Source organism: Talpa europaea (assembly GCF_964194135.1).
Source record: "Talpa europaea genome assembly, chromosome: 2".
NCBI classification, from domain to species: domain Eukaryota; kingdom Metazoa; phylum Chordata; class Mammalia; order Eulipotyphla; family Talpidae; genus Talpa; species Talpa europaea.
In genome coordinates this window covers 87,910,692-87,928,917 of record NC_140068.1, presented here as the reverse complement: position 1 = coordinate 87,928,917, position 18,226 = coordinate 87,910,692, and the positions used below count along the sequence as shown (strand labels likewise).

General features: G+C 49.3%; 2 protein-coding genes across 6 annotated transcripts; one reads left to right on the top strand and one right to left on the bottom strand.

The window, feature by feature from the left end:
* Positions 1-4,020: 4,020 nt before the first annotated feature.
* GTPBP2 (GTP binding protein 2) lies at positions 4,021-11,039 on the bottom strand (the record flags this gene model as incomplete). 5 transcript variants are annotated; one of them, XM_084228142.1, is made up of 13 exons in its annotated part: positions 4,021-4,197; positions 4,430-4,594; positions 4,994-5,165; positions 5,768-5,826; positions 5,961-6,096; positions 6,508-6,727; positions 6,867-7,041; positions 7,322-7,519; positions 7,673-7,781; positions 8,152-8,336; positions 8,630-8,656; positions 10,793-10,895; positions 11,008-11,039. In XM_084228142.1, the coding sequence occupies 10 exons, from the start codon at positions 8,283-8,285 to the stop codon at positions 4,021-4,023; spliced, it is 1,545 nt and encodes a 514-aa protein (XP_084084268.1). The 5 variants fall into 5 exon arrangements, with proteins under 5 accessions (XP_084084268.1, XP_084084264.1, XP_084084266.1 ...); XM_084228138.1 differs by lacking the exon at positions 11,008-11,039 and having other exon boundaries at positions 10,793-10,978; XM_084228140.1 differs by lacking the exon at positions 11,008-11,039 and having other exon boundaries at positions 6,508-6,682; positions 10,793-10,978.
* Positions 11,040-15,263: 4,224 nt separating this feature from the next.
* MAD2L1BP (MAD2L1 binding protein) lies at positions 15,264-17,750 on the top strand (the record flags this gene model as incomplete). Its single annotated transcript, XM_084258990.1, has 3 exons — positions 15,264-15,309; positions 15,835-16,100; positions 17,238-17,750. 3 exons carry the CDS (start codon positions 15,264-15,266, stop codon positions 17,748-17,750), a joined length of 825 nt encoding a protein of 274 aa, XP_084115116.1.
* Between the last annotated feature and the right edge of the window lie 476 nt (positions 17,751-18,226).

Here is an 18,226-nt window from a genome sequence, read left to right as displayed (position 1 = left end):
GGAGATGGAAATATGTTGGCTTCTCAGGAATATGCATAACTTTATGAAATTTTTTAATAAGAAAAACAATCCAGTTAGATGCTAAGTTAAGGCTCTCATCTCTTCACAAGCATGGATTCTAATCCCACTGCAGATAGAGATATAAAAATTCATCTTCCAAAGATACAACTTCTTTGAGTTTTTAATCTTTTGAGTTAAGGGAGGTAGTGTCAAATTTTTGGGCTGTGTGGCCCAAGAGATCTCGTTCCAAACTAAGCCCTGTCTGTTGAGTGTGGCCTTGAGTGAGTCACTTTTCTCATTTTTGCTTGTATGTAAAATTGTGATACCTTAGAAATTATTGATGGTTAAGAAAAATGTATTCAAAGTGTGTAGCTTAAAGTTAGCACAGGAAAGGAACTGAGTTAAAAAAATGTTTAGCAGGGGGGTGCAATTGTGTGGAGAATATAACCAAAATGAAAATGCATACATTGTGCAAAGATGAAAAAAGATGTAAGAATTATATAAAATAAAATATTTAAATAAACAAAAAAAAAAGAAATTAAAAAGGTTTAGCAAAATATTCCCCTTAAGTCTGATGGGCAGTCCAAATAATACCTTGAATAAAGTGGGAGGTTTGAGAATGAGGTGAAGACTTGAATCTAAGGGAATAACTAGTTTAGGGCACAGTAGGTACACAGGAAGTTAATACTGAATTTCATTCATGTAAATGCTATTAAAGCCACAATTTTTAGCCATTGGCTCTTCTACCTCTTGCAATTTTGTTGTCATATAGAATGAGCTTGCTATTGGACCAGTTTAGGAACTTGGTTAGATTGGATTAAGTCATGAACAGAATTGGATCATGTCTAGAGCCTTTCCTACTCTGATTTTGAGAACACCTCACCTATCAATGTTCGAGAAATACTGCTCTAAAAGATACTATGGAGCAGGTTTGTAGTGGGCAATGACATTTCTTTAAAACTTAAGGTGCAGATTTAGGAAGTCCTTGGGCTTTCAGGGTCACTGGTATATTCATCTCTTCCCTATTGAAGTATGAATTTTTAGTATAGGGTTTTAATTATTGTAGTGTTTTTCACTTGTCCATGTTTATAGTCTATATTCCTTTTTTTTTTTTTTTTAAGATTTATTTATTTATTTATACAAACACTGGGTATAGTCAGAAGCGCGGGAGGGTGAGAGAATTCACCAGAGCGGGCGGCAGGAGAGGTCTGCGCGCCAAGCAGGACCCTCCTCCGGTGGCCGGGGAGCAGCGGGGGATCGAACTGGCGCTGCAGAGGCTGTAGGCAGCTTTGCAACCCAGTGCTCAACCGCTGCGCCACCGGGGAGGCCCTATAGTACTATATTTTTGATCTCCTTTTTGATTTTCTAATGTGGGAAACCTAGAATTATGCAGAGAACCCAACTGAAGATGCTGCACTAAGCTAGATGGTGGGGGATAGTAGGTAGGGAGAATGGTGTACATCTCTTTACTTCCCATACATACACACAAACCAACTGTTTTTTAAGCAGATTTACAAATGGGGGGAGGGGTTGTATTTAATCTGAAGGGGGAAAACACTTGAAAACCAATAGGTTTAAGAGGAAATTCCATCCTCCATTACCACATGTCTAATTTTCACTTCAATGGCAGCTAAACAGTAGATAGTTTTCACTCTGTATATGGCCCCTGCCCCTAGTAGTTGTTTTTTGAAGGCAAGAATTCTTCATAGTGCCTTGCACATAATAGGTGCTCATTACTAATTGAAATGTATATCAAATATACTATTGGAGTAAGGGGAAACTGCCTTAAACCCCTTTTAAATCCTCCTAAATGTTCCCTTATGTAGCAAAGCTCACTAGTTCCTGGAGATAGTAAGTACTGAACTGACTTTCCAAAATTTCCTATCTTAATTCAGCAAAAAGTTTGAACCTTAGGTGCTATACAGATCAAGTGCAGCCAATTTTGAACACATTGGTTGACTGGAAGGGGTCATATAGAAAAGTAATGTAGCCAACCAAGATAGGTAGTGAGTGTGTGTTTGGAAGGGGTGTGTCTAGTGGGTAATCAATAAAGTTATCAGTGCAGCACACCTCTGTTTCCTTAGGAATGCCAGACCTGCCCTGCATACTAGCAAAGAGCCTGTAGAGGGACAGCAGGCAGACACAAAGAGGCCAGTGTTAGATGAAAGCTGTAGTACCTTTTACCTTATTGCTGTTTGTCAGTAACTATACAGAAGACAGTAAACAGCTCTCAGTTGCCACTATATGAGGAAGTTCTTCAACCACAGTTCTCAGTGTAGCAAGTTAAACCATGATGTCTGAAAAAGCAGCTATTTTAGGGAAGCTATTTTAGTACCATGGAGGCAGAATGCCCTATGGGACCCTGGGCCACATTTCTTGGGTTTCTTTTGCAAGGCTCAGTACTGAAAAAATGTAGTCCCTGCTTTCTGTGTTGACTTTAACCTTAGGTACTATTTCTCTACCCATAAAAAATTGTGTTCAGGTACTAGGAACTCAGTTTGGTCAGGTGGCCCTCATAATTGCTAGGAAAAGTGTAAGGAGCAGATTACCACATGTCTAAATTCTAGTCTTTACCAAGCAGCTGGCATGCTAGTTTCCAAATCTCATTTAATCAGGGTACAGTAAAGGACTCCTCACCATTGTGAACACTAGCAAGTGGCCAACTCCCCAAATATGGGGTGGCTACCTCTCTCATTTGAGAAGTATCACTTTCACTTTCTATTAGGCTCACTCAAAGAACTGCACAAAACAGGTCAAAATGCTTCGTCACAGTGCTGGCACTCTGGCTGCATGTGGCGAGGAGGAGGAAGAATGGCGAGTGAAATACCAGATGGGCCCTTTCCTCATGCAAGGCTTAGCAGTGTTAAGGTTTCACTTGTCTCTAAATCCTGGAGAAGAATCTAGCTCTTCAAGTTGAGCCTGTGTCTTAAGCATAAGCACAGTATGTTCAATAAAACATCTTTATTCTGTACAATATATGTGTATTTAAATATATATGTATATATATATATATATATGCAGAGAAACCAGCCAACAAATCCCTGAGTCCATGGGAACCCAGGACACTAACAAAGGGAAAGGAGGGAGTCCATGCCCTAATGATTAGGAAATAATGGCAACATCTTTCCCTTTCCTCCAGGTTCCCTGCAACAGAGAGAAAGGGATGATCACTGCAAGTTACTAAAACAAGAGGACTTACATGGAGCAGGAAAGGGGTGGGGGGATGGCAGGATGAGGAGCTGTGCTTCAGATCCCCAGCCACCAGTCTGGGAAAGTAAAACATACTGTTTGACCCAGCATTGAACAGATCACTGCAGAAGAGGGGACAAGATTGATTGACATGCAGCTGACCTTCGGTTTGCCAAGACTTAGCTCGGCAGCCCCACGCCTGGGCCAGCACGACAAATAGCACCTGTGGGGCCACTGAGAGCGGAAACGGGAAATGGCCCTTGAGTGAAGGGAAGGGAGATAAAGCTGAGGAATAGGCTTCATGTGTCAGCACAGGGTGGGAGCACTGTCATTCACTGTCCCTGTGCCATTTCTTCATACCCTGGGCCACCAGATGTCTTTTGTCCACAGTCAGGTAGAGGTGGGCAACTTACATGACCTTGAGAAGAGGTATAGAAAAAGGAGCCCTTCAAGGGCCACCCCCAGTTGTTATGGCAATTCCTGAAGTTCAGGGACACACTGGTGAATCATGCCCGGTCCTGACAGTGGAGGCCGACGTGGCGGTGGTCTGCTCCTTCCAGTAGACACGCCATGGGGTTGCCACAGGTGATGAGCCAGCCAGGAGGACACAGCTGCTGAGGACGGCCCTGAATTCTGTCTTCTCCCACAGGACTGCCCCTCCCTGGCCTCACCAAGCTTGACACCTCTCCAGAGAGGTGACAGGGCGCAAGTGACAGAGCACCCCTCTTTCTTTAACCTATTAACACACAGAGCCGCCAACAGGGGCAGCATTACTGGAAGTCACCTTATGTATTGTAGGGACAGCAATCGAGCTGTGCCTGCTGGAGGAGTTCAGAAGCCCATGTTGGCCTGGGCCTCTCCTGCTGCAATGGCTTGCACATCAGTGACATGGCCGATGCCCTTGGTGACACCCTCCCGGAACAGCAGCTTGGCGCCCACCTTCAGGTACTCTGGGTGTTTCAGGAAGCGGAACTGTACCACTGCCTTCTCCCCTGTCCGCAGCTTGTCCTGCAGCAGATATGTGGTCACTGGCCTTGGCCAGTGCCTCCCATCCCTTTTGCTACCAGCCTTGGCTTTCCACCCTCGGATCCTAGCAGCTTCTGTCCACCCTAAGTGGGGCTTTATTCCCATTGCAGTATCAGGGAGTTTTCTATGAGTCTGGGACTGGGCTTCCTTTCTGCAGGCAGGAGAAATCTGGCTTTTCCCTGGAAAAACGGGGACATGGCTGGTTCCCTCTCACCTTAGCATGGATCTTTTCCACAATTGCCGTCTGACGTACGTTGCCCACGTGTACTGTTACCTGGAAGCCTCGACGGAAGGTGGTGGCATGGAACAGTAGTACTATCTCTGCCTCGAACACTGAGCAGATGGTAGGGTTCATCTCGGGGCTCACCATCACCATGCCCTGGGGAGGCACAGCCCCCAGACCCAGTAAGGGCAGACATCCAATTAATCTCTTCCTCCCTAAAAACCTTTACAACCTTTTGCTCCGGAATTTTCTCTTCCTCTAGGACTCTAAACAGACCTCAGAAGACAGTATTCAAAACTTTCCTTAGAGGAAACCCTTCACACCCACCTCCCATGTCCTCTAATCCTTCTAATGCTTTGTTTTTAGGGTCCTGAACACTTGGTTTGCACCAGTGATTCACATTTAATAATCTGATTTTAAGTCTTTCTCATGCACGATTGTCTGTGTAACCAGCTTCTTGGGTTAGAGACTGTTTCCTCTGCGTGCCTCTGAAGCACCTTAGTCTACCAGGCACTTCTCTTTGTATTTCCTCTACAAACCACGCTCCCACCTCACCTTTCGAAGGAGCGCTCGGTCAAAGTCCCCGAGGGCCAATGTAGCAGCCTGACCAGCTCGCAGCACTCGACAGGCAGAGCGGTTGCGCTGGATGCTGCATACTCTCAGCTCCAGGAAGCAGCCATCGTCAGTGGGGCCCACCACCAGCTGGTCTCCCTCACGGCAAATCCCACTGCAGCCCGGAGGGCAGGTAGCACAGTGTCAGCCGAGGCTCCCCTTCCTACTTCTCTGCTAGGGTCACCCAAATCACTTCTTCCCTTCTAAGGTTTCTAAGGTTGAGTCCCTCAAGGAGAAAGAAACCCTAAATTCTGAGTGGGAGGTAGGGAGATGGATGGCTGCCGCAGTTCAGACTTGAAGGATAATACCAGGAAAAACCAGTAGTGACAGCTGGCTGGTTGAGAGGTATTTGCTGGCCTGACATGGAATACCTGATCCCTGCAAGGGCAAGTTATCTCCTTGGGTTTCCTTTGTCTGCTTTGGAGTTGTGAGGGACTGCTTGTTTCCCTACTTGGAGATGAATATACTTGAAGTATCCTCCTGGGACAAAGGCCCACTGTTCTCCCTCAGGGACCTGGATATTCCTAGGAAGTAGCAATAATGTTTCTTCCCTCACAAGCCAACAGACTGGCTCCCTCAGCAATCACAATGGTGGAAGCCAATCTGCGAATAAGCACATCCATTAGATGGGCTCTATTCAACTCCAGGGCTTCCTTTGGGCCAAGGGTATGGGTATGTGAGAGCTGAGTGGGGTGGGTAGCAAGCAAGGCAGTTCACCTGGAAAGTGTCCCTCCAACAACTGTCCCCACCTCTGGTACAGTGTAGATTTCATCCACCTGAAGCCAAAGAAAAGTCTATCAATGGCTTGCCAAGTAGGGCTAGCAGGTCCAAAATCTCTAAGCTGACTCGGGGCTTGGTCAGCATGTCGCTTACAGCTCCCAGTTCTCTGCCCGTCTGCAAAGCCAATTACCTGGAATTCTGTCAGCTGTTGCATGAGTTCCTCTTGCTCTTTGCTGTTGGTGAGTGGCGGCAGGATATTGAGAAAGACTTTGAGCAGGTCTAGACTCTCTCCAGACACACTGGACAGTGTGAAGATAGGAGTGACACTACAGACAGAGGGAGAATGGACAGATAAGGAAAATTCTAAGAGGAATCAGAGGATAGAGACCCATGTATGAATAGGCAAGCTACTCTCTGGGAGGCTAGGAGGCCCTCTCTTCTATCTGCTAAGCTTCTCAGGAGCTCTGAGCCCTCTCTGTGAACCAAACAAGGAATGTGGCCCATCCCCAAACTCAAGGGAGATGGAAAATGCCTGGCAGAGCATTCGTTTCTAGAGTCCCAGGCACCAGTACAGCTCCAGGCTGGTTTGTGAGAAGGATCAAATCCTTTAGCAAAGACCCCCCCTCTCCCTTAGACCCAACCTGAAAAGTCACAGAACTGAGGCAGAACTGGTTGGGTCCTGGGGACATCATGCTCCTGGGCCCTGTGGCAGCCTTCTCTGTGGAAGTGAGACTTACTTGGGTGACTGGGCAAACTGCTGGGCAGCAGTGACAGCATCATCCTCTGAGGTGACTAGCATGGGAACCTTGTGGCAGCCAGGCTGCTTAAGGACTCGCTCTAGCTGGCGGACTGTCCTCTCCACTGTGGTCTTGGCACACAGGTCCACCTTGCTGACCACGATGAAGAAGGGCACTTTCAGGGCCAGCGCCAATCCCAGATGTTCTCTTGTGGTGCCAGCTGATTCAGAGAAGGCAGGCGGCAGAGAAAAGAGAACAGGGGAGGCAGAAAAGGGAACAAGATTTGAGGCTCACAGATTTGAGGAGCACCCCCTTCTCACAACCCCCTCTAGCCCTGCCCCTGCCCCAATGCCTCGTACCAATCCCAGTGTTAGCACTGACGAGGAGCAGGGCACAGTCGGGGCAGTATGAGGTGAGGCCAAAGATGGTGGTGTGCAGGTACTTGTGGTGGCCTGCCAGGTCGATGAAGGTGATCATCTTGGAGCTGCTCTCACAGATTTCTTCTGCCGTCCGTGAGTCACTGTAATTCACCACCTGGCCCAGAGCCCAGGGCTCTCAGTGCCCCCTGCCAGCCTCCCCAACCCTTTAAGAGTTGCCAGTCCCTGGGTGACCCTGCATTTTAACCCTGAGCCCATTTCTGAATTAATTCAGTTGATTCTCCATTTGTTTTCTAAGGAGGAGCTTTCTCAGTACACTCAGGGCCTTGACTAACAATGCTCCACAAAGTCTCCACACTGCCCTTGGACTCTGTCCTTCACTGCTACCATCCCAACCTTAAAGTCTGGCCCCACTGGGTCCCATCGGTTGCATGCACCTCTCCCTTGCTGTTAAAGCCCAGGATCTCGAAGCTGATGCTGGAGGTTCGGCCAGACTGAATCTCATGCAGGTGGCGGAAAAGGTTGAGACGAGCCCGGCCCCGCCCATTGTCCAGCTCTCCCTGGGTCAGGACTCCAAGCAGTGTTGACTTTCCTGAGTCCACATTCCCCAGGACGGCCACACGAAGATCTAGGAACTGTGGATGAATTGCCAGAGTAAGAGCTCGAATCTCTCACCGTTGGCCACTGAAGGTTGAGTCACAGGTAGTGACAGGCCAGGGAAAAGCCTGCCACCACAGGGCCCTCTGAGGGACCATGGGTGAGAGAGGCAGGGAAGTGTATGTGCTTACCTGTTGGTTGTCAGGAACCTTTCGTACCAGCACCTCGGTGATCTTCCGGGGCATGTCACTATCGTAATCTACTTCCCGCTCTCGGAGAACTGTGATGTCTGCCCCAACCCTGTCACAGCAAGGCCACAACTGCCACATCTCCTTTGTACTCTTCCCTCCACTCTGGCTCTGGGCCAGTGATCTTTCCATACCTCCCACAGAACTCCCAATACCTTACTTCACTTCTTACCACCCTCTAATTTGTCCCACACCCATAGCTGCCTTTAAACAAACCTTAAAATCAATGAGCAAAAATGCCCAGATTGAGGTGGAAACACAAAGGACTTTAACACTCCCTACTTCAGCACTCTGTCAAGAGAATGCAGAAGGAAGGCCCCTTCTTGGTCCCTTAGGCCTAGGAGACAGGGTAGACCTGGGTCCTCCCCAGTGTAAGGTAAATGGGAACTGGGGCGGGGGGCGGGGGCGGAGGGGAAGCATACTTCTCAGCCATCCGGCGCAGGGTCTTGAGGGAGGCCCGCATCTCTTCCTCAGACAGTCCCACCAGCAGCCCATTGTCCTCTACCCCAATCTGGTAGACGGCCTCACCCCGGCCCTCCTGGAGCCGCCACTTCATCTGTGTCACCAGGTGCTCAAAGCGGTACTGGGATGGATTCACCAGTTTCAGCTTAGGACAGGTGAGGGATCGTGAGAAGGTAAAATCAGATGCTCCTCCTAAACACACAAGGTTCGCTCTCCCCCTGATCCCCCCACCTGTCCTGCTTCAATGACCAGGACCTTCCCTTCTGCCCCACATCCTCAGTGCCCTCTAGCATCAAGTCCCCAACCAACAGAATGAGACACAGAGCCCTTACCCTGAACCACATTCCTAATCTGCCATGGATCATGAAGTTGGAAGAATCTCAGAGAAATCATCCCACACCACAAGGATAACCTGCCCCGCCCCAGGAGAAGACTCACTTTATATTCGATGTTTCCATCTTCAGCCTGAAAAGAAACCGGGAGCAGTCACCACACACCATCCAGACCCAACCTCTGCTGCCCCCTGACTCCCACTGCCACAGATAACTGACTTGAGAAAGCAGGAAGTTCCATGGCACCTGCTTAGGTGGGGGCCTACCAAAGGTCACTGGCAGACAAGCCCTCTATTCAGTCCCAACGTGACCTGTCAGAAAGAAAGGCTACTAATAATTACCCACTTAAGTCAGGAACAGAACCCTCAGTCCCTCCTCTGATTTCCGGGGCAGCACATTCTTACCAGATGCAAGATCACCTCTTTCTTCTCTCAGGGCCTGAAACTACTATATGGCTCCTGTGTCCAGGCTGCTGAGACCATTCTTTGCACTTGTCTGGGAGACACCCTTCCTCCCACCCCACCCCGCTCAGCTGATGTCATCACAAGTAAGAGGCTGCAAGAGGTTCTGGAGCAGAGCCAAAGGGTGAGCTTAGCAGTGGTCACTACAAGTCCAGTAAGCAGTCCAAGTGAGAGAGGAGTAAGGCACCAAAGTGGGGCTGAGATGAAGAGAAGAAACTCAGAAAACATAATAAAGGGGACAGGCTCCGCAAAACAGACTCTGGCTTTTACCTCCTGTCCACTAACCCTCAGCTGAGGTGAAATTCTGAATCTACCCTACAGTCTCCTCTACCTCTTTCCTGTATCACATGACACAACACAGAAACGTCCTGTTGCTTGAGTCTTCCCATCTAGGATGCAAAGGCATATGAGATTTGCTTTTGCCTGCCCTGAATTCTACACTCTTCCTCTCTAGCCATTTTTTTCTCTTTTTTACATTTTAAAAAGACAGATTTATTAGGAAAATGAGAAAGAAAAAGAGTGACAGGCAGGCGGGAGAGCTGCTTGGCCAATTTATTTTTCTTCTTCCCTTTCTGCCATCATTCTGCCAGCCCAGCAAGGGATAGACCTAACAGGTGTTCAACCCATAATCTTCACCTCATGGAGTACTCCACTTCATGGAGTTTCCCCATCAACAAAGACCTTTTTTATTGCTGGAGATGAACAATTAGGATGGATGGTTTGCAAAAAGTGATACAAGGGGGCCTCCCCTGGTGGCGAAGAGGTTGAGCGCCAGGCTGCGAACCTGCCTGCAGCCTCTGCATCGCCAGTTCTATCCCCGACCGCTGGGTGAGGAGGGTCCCACATGGTGTGCAGACCTCTCCTGCCGCACCTGCTTCTCTCCTCAGCAGTGTGTCAGTCTGCCTGTTCTGCTTCCCACTCTGGCTCTGGTGAATCCTCTCACCCTTCTGCGCTTCTGACTGTACCCAGTGCTTGTATAAATAAATAAATAAAAATCTTAAAAAAAAAAAAAGTGATACAAGGATGACAGTCTAGACCAGTGGTTCTCAAAGTGAGGGCCGAGCTGCAGCATTACCATCACCTGAGACTTGTAAGACATGCAAATTATCAGGCCCACTTCAGACCCATAGAATCAGAAATTCTAGGGATGGGGCAGCAATCCCGGTGATTCTGTGTATATTAAAGTTTGATAACCACTGGTTTAGACTCTCCCTGTGGGTCCTCCTTTCCTAAGAGGGACAAACTAGCTGTTATTCTCTACCTTGGGGATAGAAAGAACCGATATGCGGCGGGTGTCTTCAATTCCTCGTAGGATAGGAAGACTAAGCTGCTGGGGTGTGTGTGTGCGTGTGTACACTCGGGGATACAGACAGAACATACTGCTCCTTTTCCCGGGTACTCCTCACCTCCCCGTGGAACAACTTTAGAAAACTCGGTTTCCTCATCCCTACACACAGTCCTCCCTTGCCTGAGGAGTAGTGGTGGCGGCGGGGCGGACAGGGGCATGCTACTCTGCTTTTCCCAAGCAGGTCGGGTGGGACCCTCTCCCCCCACTTCTGCTGTTATCTAGACCGCAGAGAGGGGAGAACCTCCCTCCTCACTCTAACTCCCCGCGGTCCTGACACCGGCAGGGAGGCCCGGGTCTCTGTCCCTCCTCCCTGGGGTCCTGGCACCGGAAGAAGGGTTTCACCTTTCCCCCCGGGGTCTTCACACCGGAAGGGGGGATTAATTCTGTGTCCCTCCTTCTCGGAGTCCCGGGACCCGAAAGGAGTGGTTTCCTCTTAACCCACCGTTTCTCAGGTACTCACCTCGGGGGGCAGGTAAGGGGGGTTGTTGGCTTTGCCCCCTCTGTTCCTTCCGTTCTTCTTCTTCCCCTTCGGGCCCCCGCAGCCGCTGCTGCCGCCGGCCCCCCTAGACTTGAGGGTTCCGCCCACGGCCGGGCCCCCTCCGGGCCGGCAGCAGCCGCCGAACAGCTCCGATACCCGTGAGTCCATCCGCCGCTGCCGCCAGCCCCCCGCCCGGCCCCTCCCCCCCGCCACCGCCACCGCCACCGCCACCGCCCCTACTGCCACCAGCGCGCCAGGCCAGCCAGAGGAGAGCGGGGTGGGGCCCTGCAAGGCCACGCCCCCCACCCGGCCCTGGCCTCTGAGTCGCGTCAGAAACAGCCGCGGCGCACCACGGGATATAGAGTCCTCAAGTCTGGCACTTTCCTCAAAAGAGCGCGCTACCGTCCTACAACTCCCAGGAGGCATTGCGGCTCAACGGGGCCGCGTGTGGCTTCGGGGCGCAGGGAAGGAGCGCGCCTTTGCCTGCGAAGACTTAAGGGAGATGTAGTTTGTTTTATGGTCTCTGCGCTCCGCGCGGGTCTTTCCCTTGGGCCTGGGGTGAAGTTTAGAACCCGTGATCTGGGGGGCGGAGCAGTCACGGGAGGCGTAGGGCTTGCATCAGAATCGTTTTGTGGGCGCTGCTGGTTTGACGCCTTAGCGCGTTTTGGAATCGGCCGGCTGCAGAATTCAGGGCCCCTGGTCTCTCCAGCCTCCCGGCTTTGCCTCTGCCTCAGTTTCTTCCCTGACGGCCAGCGTGCCGTCTGGGTGAGTCAGGGCATATGCTAGGGCGCAGGCGGATGGTGGTTAGCTTAATTATGGCTGTTATTGTTGCGATGATTATGCCGCCTTTACACAGTAGTCACAGCTTTATTACCAGCTGGCGCCCTCCGGGGGCTGGTTTTAGCCGTCGGAGACACTGCAGTGGCAGCGACACGAGTCCCGGCCCCGTAAACCAGTTTTGCTGCCTGAAGGCTAAGAGGATGCCGGAAGGGACTATTACCCCTCCCCTTTGTTTTGAAGCTGAACCAATCCGGGACAACCGAGTTTGGTTTTAAAACTGGGCCGTGGAAGGGACCTGGCCCCTATTTGGGGCGGGGCTGGGGATCCGGTTATGTCAATCACTGCGAAGAAGAGGGAAGTAAGTGCCCTGGAATAGAAACTTGGCTGAGGCCCTAACTTTTGACACTGTTGCCAAACCATCTTTCTTGCTCTTTAGGGTTCTCGCAGTCAGCAAAAAGCAAACACATTCAGCGACATAAACCAGTGTGCAAGGAACTCGAAAGGCAGGCTGAAGAAGCAGTTAGTGTTCCTGTATGAGAGTCAGGACGCCAGGGTTCAATTCCCAGCCCCAGGTCTATTTCATGACTCACCACTCACAATATGTCCACTTCCCTCCTCTTCACAAACAGAAACATGCTTTCATACAACCAAAAAATAGAACAGCTCTTCCCTCCAGACCTCCGTTTTCGTTGGAAAACTAGAAGCAGCAACAGTGGCTTACCTCTGGTAATCCTTTCAGGGGTTCAGACTTGGTGCAATCCATGGTTTCTCCACCAAGACCACAAGGAGGGAGGCAGGTTACTGATCATGTAGTTGCTGTCAACATGGCATACTCCCCAAAGGAGTGGGAGCATAAAGACAAAAATCAGCAAAAAGGCCTAGCAGATCCAGCTAATTATGGGGTCTTCAGAGGTTGAAAACAACTGTGACTTCTCTTTTTCACAACTCTGTTCAGCTGAAGGAAGGTTATGTTACAGTGGACAGCCCTTCCCAGGGGTGCAACCCCACCAGGGAAACTGCTACTTAGACACTGAGACCAAAGGGCACAGTGAGAGATCTCAAGAAGGATGGGGATTGGAAGGGAAAACTCAGACCATTCCCCCAACATTCTCATCACCACCAGTTCTGGACTCTCCTGATAACTAGGGCCTCCTGCACTCACCTGATAATGTTTGCCCTCTCCTCATCAAGGATCTTTCAGCCAGCCACCCCAACACACAATTTCACACTTCATCCCAGTCCCCTTGTCTCCTAAGTGGATAATTTAAGAGATGGGAGGGGACAACCAATTTTGATATCCCATTCTTGAACAACCAGGCTTACCGCCATCAGGAATGCAGGCTGGAAGAGGAGTAGGCTGAACAGCAATGTCTTCCAGGAGACCAGAGTCCAGGGAGATGGAAGGTGGTATATGTGTTTAGTTTCCTGGAGGGGTTACTTATGAGGTGCTTGGCTGTGTGTGTGTATATATATATCATGGACACACACACACAAACATTTTTCCTGGTATGCAATTAGTCATTCTTTGTATATAGTACCTTCACATACGTTGTAAACTCACACTTGGCAATCTTATATTTTATGTTATGCCTAGGCCAAGTTCACTGTTAGATTATAAATTATCCCCCAGTATTTTCTCCGAGGACTTTTGAGGTTTATTTTTTACATTTAAATACCTAATCCATTTGGGATTTATCCTTATGTAGGATGTGTAATGGAAACCAATTTCTTTTTTTTTTTCTTCTAGATGGATAGGGAGTTGACCCAAGTCATTTGCTGTGAAAAGTTACCCTCATATCATATCATCACATATCCTATACTGATATATGTATATATGTATATGTCTGTATATACACACACACTGATATATGATATATGGATCAGTTTCTGGACTGTCTTTTTATTATTTTTTTTTCTATTTCCAGCACCTATGTCATTACCATACCACAGTGTGGTAATCTTTGTACTTTCATAGTATCTTTTTGAGCTCTGGACACTACTTCCTGAAATCTTTCTTTCTTAACCTCCATGACCTGATATTTGTCATTAATTCTTTAAGCTTCTCTGGCTACTCTTCAGTCTCCTCCACACCATCTTTTCTCTATTTGTTCATCCCCTAGACATTATTATCTTCAGGAACCCAGGTCATCCTCATTCTATACACCCTTCCTGAGTGTCCTTATCCACTCCCATACTTACGGCTCTCAAATATATCTATCTAATCCTAATGCTTTTCCTAAATATCTTTTCACTGTCCACTGAAACAGGAAATGCAACCTACGAAAAACTGAAACTCACCCTTCCTCCGTACCCATGCCTCAATAAACCTGGTCCTCATCTAGTGTTCCTCTTTTTTTTTTTTTTTTTTTTGAATGGCACAACTGGCATAGAGCTATTAAAATTAAACAAAAACATGCTTGTCTTCATGGCAGTGTCTTTTGTATCCCTCTTCTTCCTGAGATCAAACACCAAGTCATGCTCATTGGCTTACTTAATTATCTCTATGGTTCATCCAGTTCTCTCCACCCCACTGTGAATACCTAGTTCAGGCCTCTTTCACCATGCACTTGGGTAATTGCAGTTGCCAGTTTTAACTGGTATCCCTGCCTCCTCTCGTATCCTCCCCGTAATCTAATCTCTGCCCAGTTGCCAATGGAGATTAAATTTATATAATGTAAATTTAATCATGTCACTTCCCTACTTAAACTTTATCCCCTGACAGGATCGAATGCAAACTCTAACAACGTATGAGGCCTTGGCATGATCAGGCTCGTGTTTGCTCACCACAGCCTCAACTCTTTATAATGTGTACTCTTTTCTTTTTTTTAATTTTTTTTTTTAATAGAGGCATGCTTTTATTTATTTATTTGTTTGTTTTGTTTATACATGCACTGGGTACAGTCAGAAGCACGGGAGGGTGGGAGAATTCACCAGAGCCAGAGCGGAGAGCAGAGCAGGCAGAAGGACCGAAGTACACTGCTGAGGGGAGCAGCGGGCGGCAGGAGAAGTCTGCGCGCCATGTGGGACCCTCCTCTGGTGGCCGGGGAGCAGCCGGGGATTGAACCGGCGCTGCAGAGGCCGCGGGCAGCTTCGCAACCCAGCGCTCAACCGCTGCGCCACCGGGGAGGCCCATGTGTACCCTTTTCATTCCTTGAATAGAGGATGCTCTTGTCTCTCAGGGTGTCCAGGACCAGTAGGGTATCTTCTTGAGCTTACTCATCCTACAGATCACAGTCTCACCCCAGTCCTTCGCATCCACAGCGCGTGTACGCCTCATTTTATAATTTAACACCCTGTATATTGTCTATAGACAGCGTCCGCCTCTGGCTGGCCTGCCACAGTCTCCAGTACCCAGGACAGGGTCTGGCACGAAATAGGTGCACAGTGAACGCAGGCGAGACCAGAGGCGCGAGGGGAGTGTCTTTCGGGAGTCAGTCCTCGGTGGCTGAGAGCGCTCGGGTTCCGTGTTGGGGAAGGGCTCGGCGTACCCGCGCGAGGGTGTTAAAGAAGGAGCGCAGGGCTCAAACCCCAACCCAGCCTAGCCGCCACCTCACTGCCGCGGCAGCGCGCCCCCGCTTCCGGCCCCGCAGAGCCGGAAGTCCAGACGCCGACTTCCCATGATGCCCCGCGGGGCACCTATTCAAACCCAACGCAAAAGAGGGAGGAGGTTGCTATGGCGGCTCCGGAGCCGGGAGTGCGGACCCGGGTCGCTGTCCCTGGTAAGGCGTGGGGCCCGCGGCTCCGGGAGCCCGGGAGCCGGTTTCTTCCCTGCTGTCGCGCCTCCAGTCACTTGGCCTCTCGCCGGTCTCCCCGGTTTCCCGACGTCCCTCTGGCTTTGGCGCGGCCCCAGTGACCCCATTGCCCCCGCCGCCCTGGATGCTGTTGCTTCGCCCCTACTTTGTCTTCCTGTCGGCACCGTTCTGGACCCCGCTGGGCTATATTTTTTTCTTTCATTTCCACAGATGAGGGCCTCCGCTTCTGGGCGGGGCTCGTCATTGTGTCTGAGGTTCGCCCGCCTTTCCACTACGCCCCCCTCTGCCCCTCCCTCCGTCACTTACATCACCTTGGTGTCTGGAATCCAGAATCTCCCTACCTTTGCCCACATCCTGGGAATTTTCGGAGCGACTGTGCCTGTGTCGGGGCGTCTCCTCCGTGGTGGTGGCTGGTGAGGCCAACGGGAATGAGAAGACTGACTTTGGCCTTTAAGTTTTTCCTTTTCTCCTTTATTCCTCTGCACCTACCAGACATGGAGTGGTATGAGCAGTCGGAGGAAACCCACACTCCCCAGATAGAACTGCTTGAGGCTCCCTCCGCCCAAGAACCTCCCAAACCCTCGGAGCCCTTTCGCCCCAGAGACTGCTTGGTGCCAGTGGTGTTTCCAGGGCCTGTGAGCCAAGAAGGCTGCTGTCGCTTTACTTGTGAACTTCTGAAGCATATCATGTACCAGCGCCAGCAACTCCCTCTGCCCTATGAACAACTTAAGCACTTCTACCGAAAACCTACTCCCCAGGTAGGCACAGATTTGGGGACTGGTTGTTGGGGAAGACTTTATGACTCTGACCTTAGGCAGGTAAAAAAGGAGGTCTAAGAAATCGTCAAGGCCAGTGAGCCTAAGCAGCTATGAGGAATGCCTTGGGCCCATGCTTCTGTCACTTCTCCCCACTCTAGTACTTTGATAGTCTAACTCTCCCAGCTTTTGCTCTGCTTTACTTTTTCTGCAACTCCTTTTGTTTTAGTCTCTGACTTTACTCATGTCTCTGATGAATACTTAAGAATGAATCATCGCCATCTCTTGTGTGCATGGCTGGGCCTTGTGAGCAGATAGATTTCATTACAGTTATATTGGGTGGGAGCCTAGTGGTCTCTTTGGGGAGCTCCCAAAACACCAGTACTGGAAAGTCTTCACTCTGCTTGTGGAAGAAATTGGCAGGTGATCTAAAAGTCCTCAACACAAGTTTTCACTCAGCCTCATTGAGTTCATTCTTGACTTCTGTGGTCTCTAAATTTCCAGTTCCTGAGCCTTTTCTGGGATTCTGCAGTGTGAATCAGTTTGCTTTTCATAAGTGTCCTCTCTGTCCACACTTGGTATTCAGCTCTCTTGAACTCTTCCATCTGCTTTCTACTTTTTAAAATGTGTTGTTGCCTTTGCCCACTGTTTTCTCTATTCAGTTCTCTTTATACTAGGAAATTCTCTTTCTCTCTCTCTCTATTCTCCTTCCCTTGTTTTCTCCTTCATTTAATTCTATTTCAGAGGGCAGCACAAATAGGCATGTGTTCAATTTTCCATGTATTACTGGAAGACCAACTCCAGAATCGCCATTTTTGGATTAAATTATCCTCATTCCTATTACCACTCCCAGGACAACAAAAATTTGCCAACTACCATGCTACCAACCTCCTTGATTTATTTTAGTGCCTTATTTTGTCTTTGCTGCTCTCTGCATGGGAATATTATGGTTTCATACTCACTCTGTTTCCTTTTTTGATCTATTTCTCTCTGAAAAAGCCCAGTGTTTTGGCCATGGCAGTTCATTGAATGGGAACGCCAGTCCCATAAATCTCCTACATCCCAAGAGGGTTCTTCAGAGGGCGTTATTTAGCATCTCTCTACTTTGTCCTTCCCTCTTACCATTCTTTGTCTTCACAGGCAGAGGATGTGGTGAAGAAGAAATCTCGGGCCACTGCTGAGGCGAGTAGCAGGAAATGCCAACAAGCCCTGACAGAACTGGAGAGTGTCCTCAGCCACCTAGAGGGTCTTTTTGCCCGAACTCTAGTACCAAGAGTGCTGATTCTCCTTGGGGGAAATGCCCTAAGCCCCAAGGAGTTCTATGAGCTTGACTTGTCCCGCTTGGCCCCCGATAGCATGGACCAGAGCCTGAGCACAGCAGCTTGTTTGCGCCGTCTCTTCCGAGCCATTTTCATGGCTGATGCCTTCAGTGAGCTGCAGGCTCCTCCGCTCATGGGCACCATTGTCATGGCACAAGGGCACCGCGACTGTGGAGAGGATTGGTTTCGACCTAAGCTCAACTACCGAGTGCCCAGCCGGGGCCACAAACTGACTGTAACCTTGTCCTGTGGCAGTCCTGCCATGCCAACCACTGCCTGGGAGGATTATGTTTGGTTCCAGGCACCGTTGACACTGAAAGGCTTCCATGAGTGAATGGGGATGCTTCTTAATCGTGAGCACAGTGACTAAATTATTTCCCCTCTATGGCATCAGTTCTTGTTTATTGATAAGAGGAAGGTTCCAGCCTGCCTACCTGCCTCCTCTTCACACTTCCTGATGACTGTGGCTATAATAATCATCTTTGAATAACACGTCTTTGAATCAAAGGTTGATTTTCTCAGAGGGTGCTGGATAAATGCTTCTGTTTGTGATGGGCTAGCAATCATGGATCCATAGACGCAATTATGAGGGTGATTCTTCTGCTTTTTACTGCGCTTTCCAGAAATTTTACTAGGGATATAGTATGGGTGTGACTCATGAAATTAAATATAAAATGAGTAGATAATGTATTACATTTTCTTGAAACTTTTGGCTTAAAGAAACTTTCCTGGCTTGAGGCTAGAGTGCTTTTGTCTTTCTTCTTGCCTTCTTATGCTTCCAGGCCAGTATGGGAAGTTAAGTGACTTGAC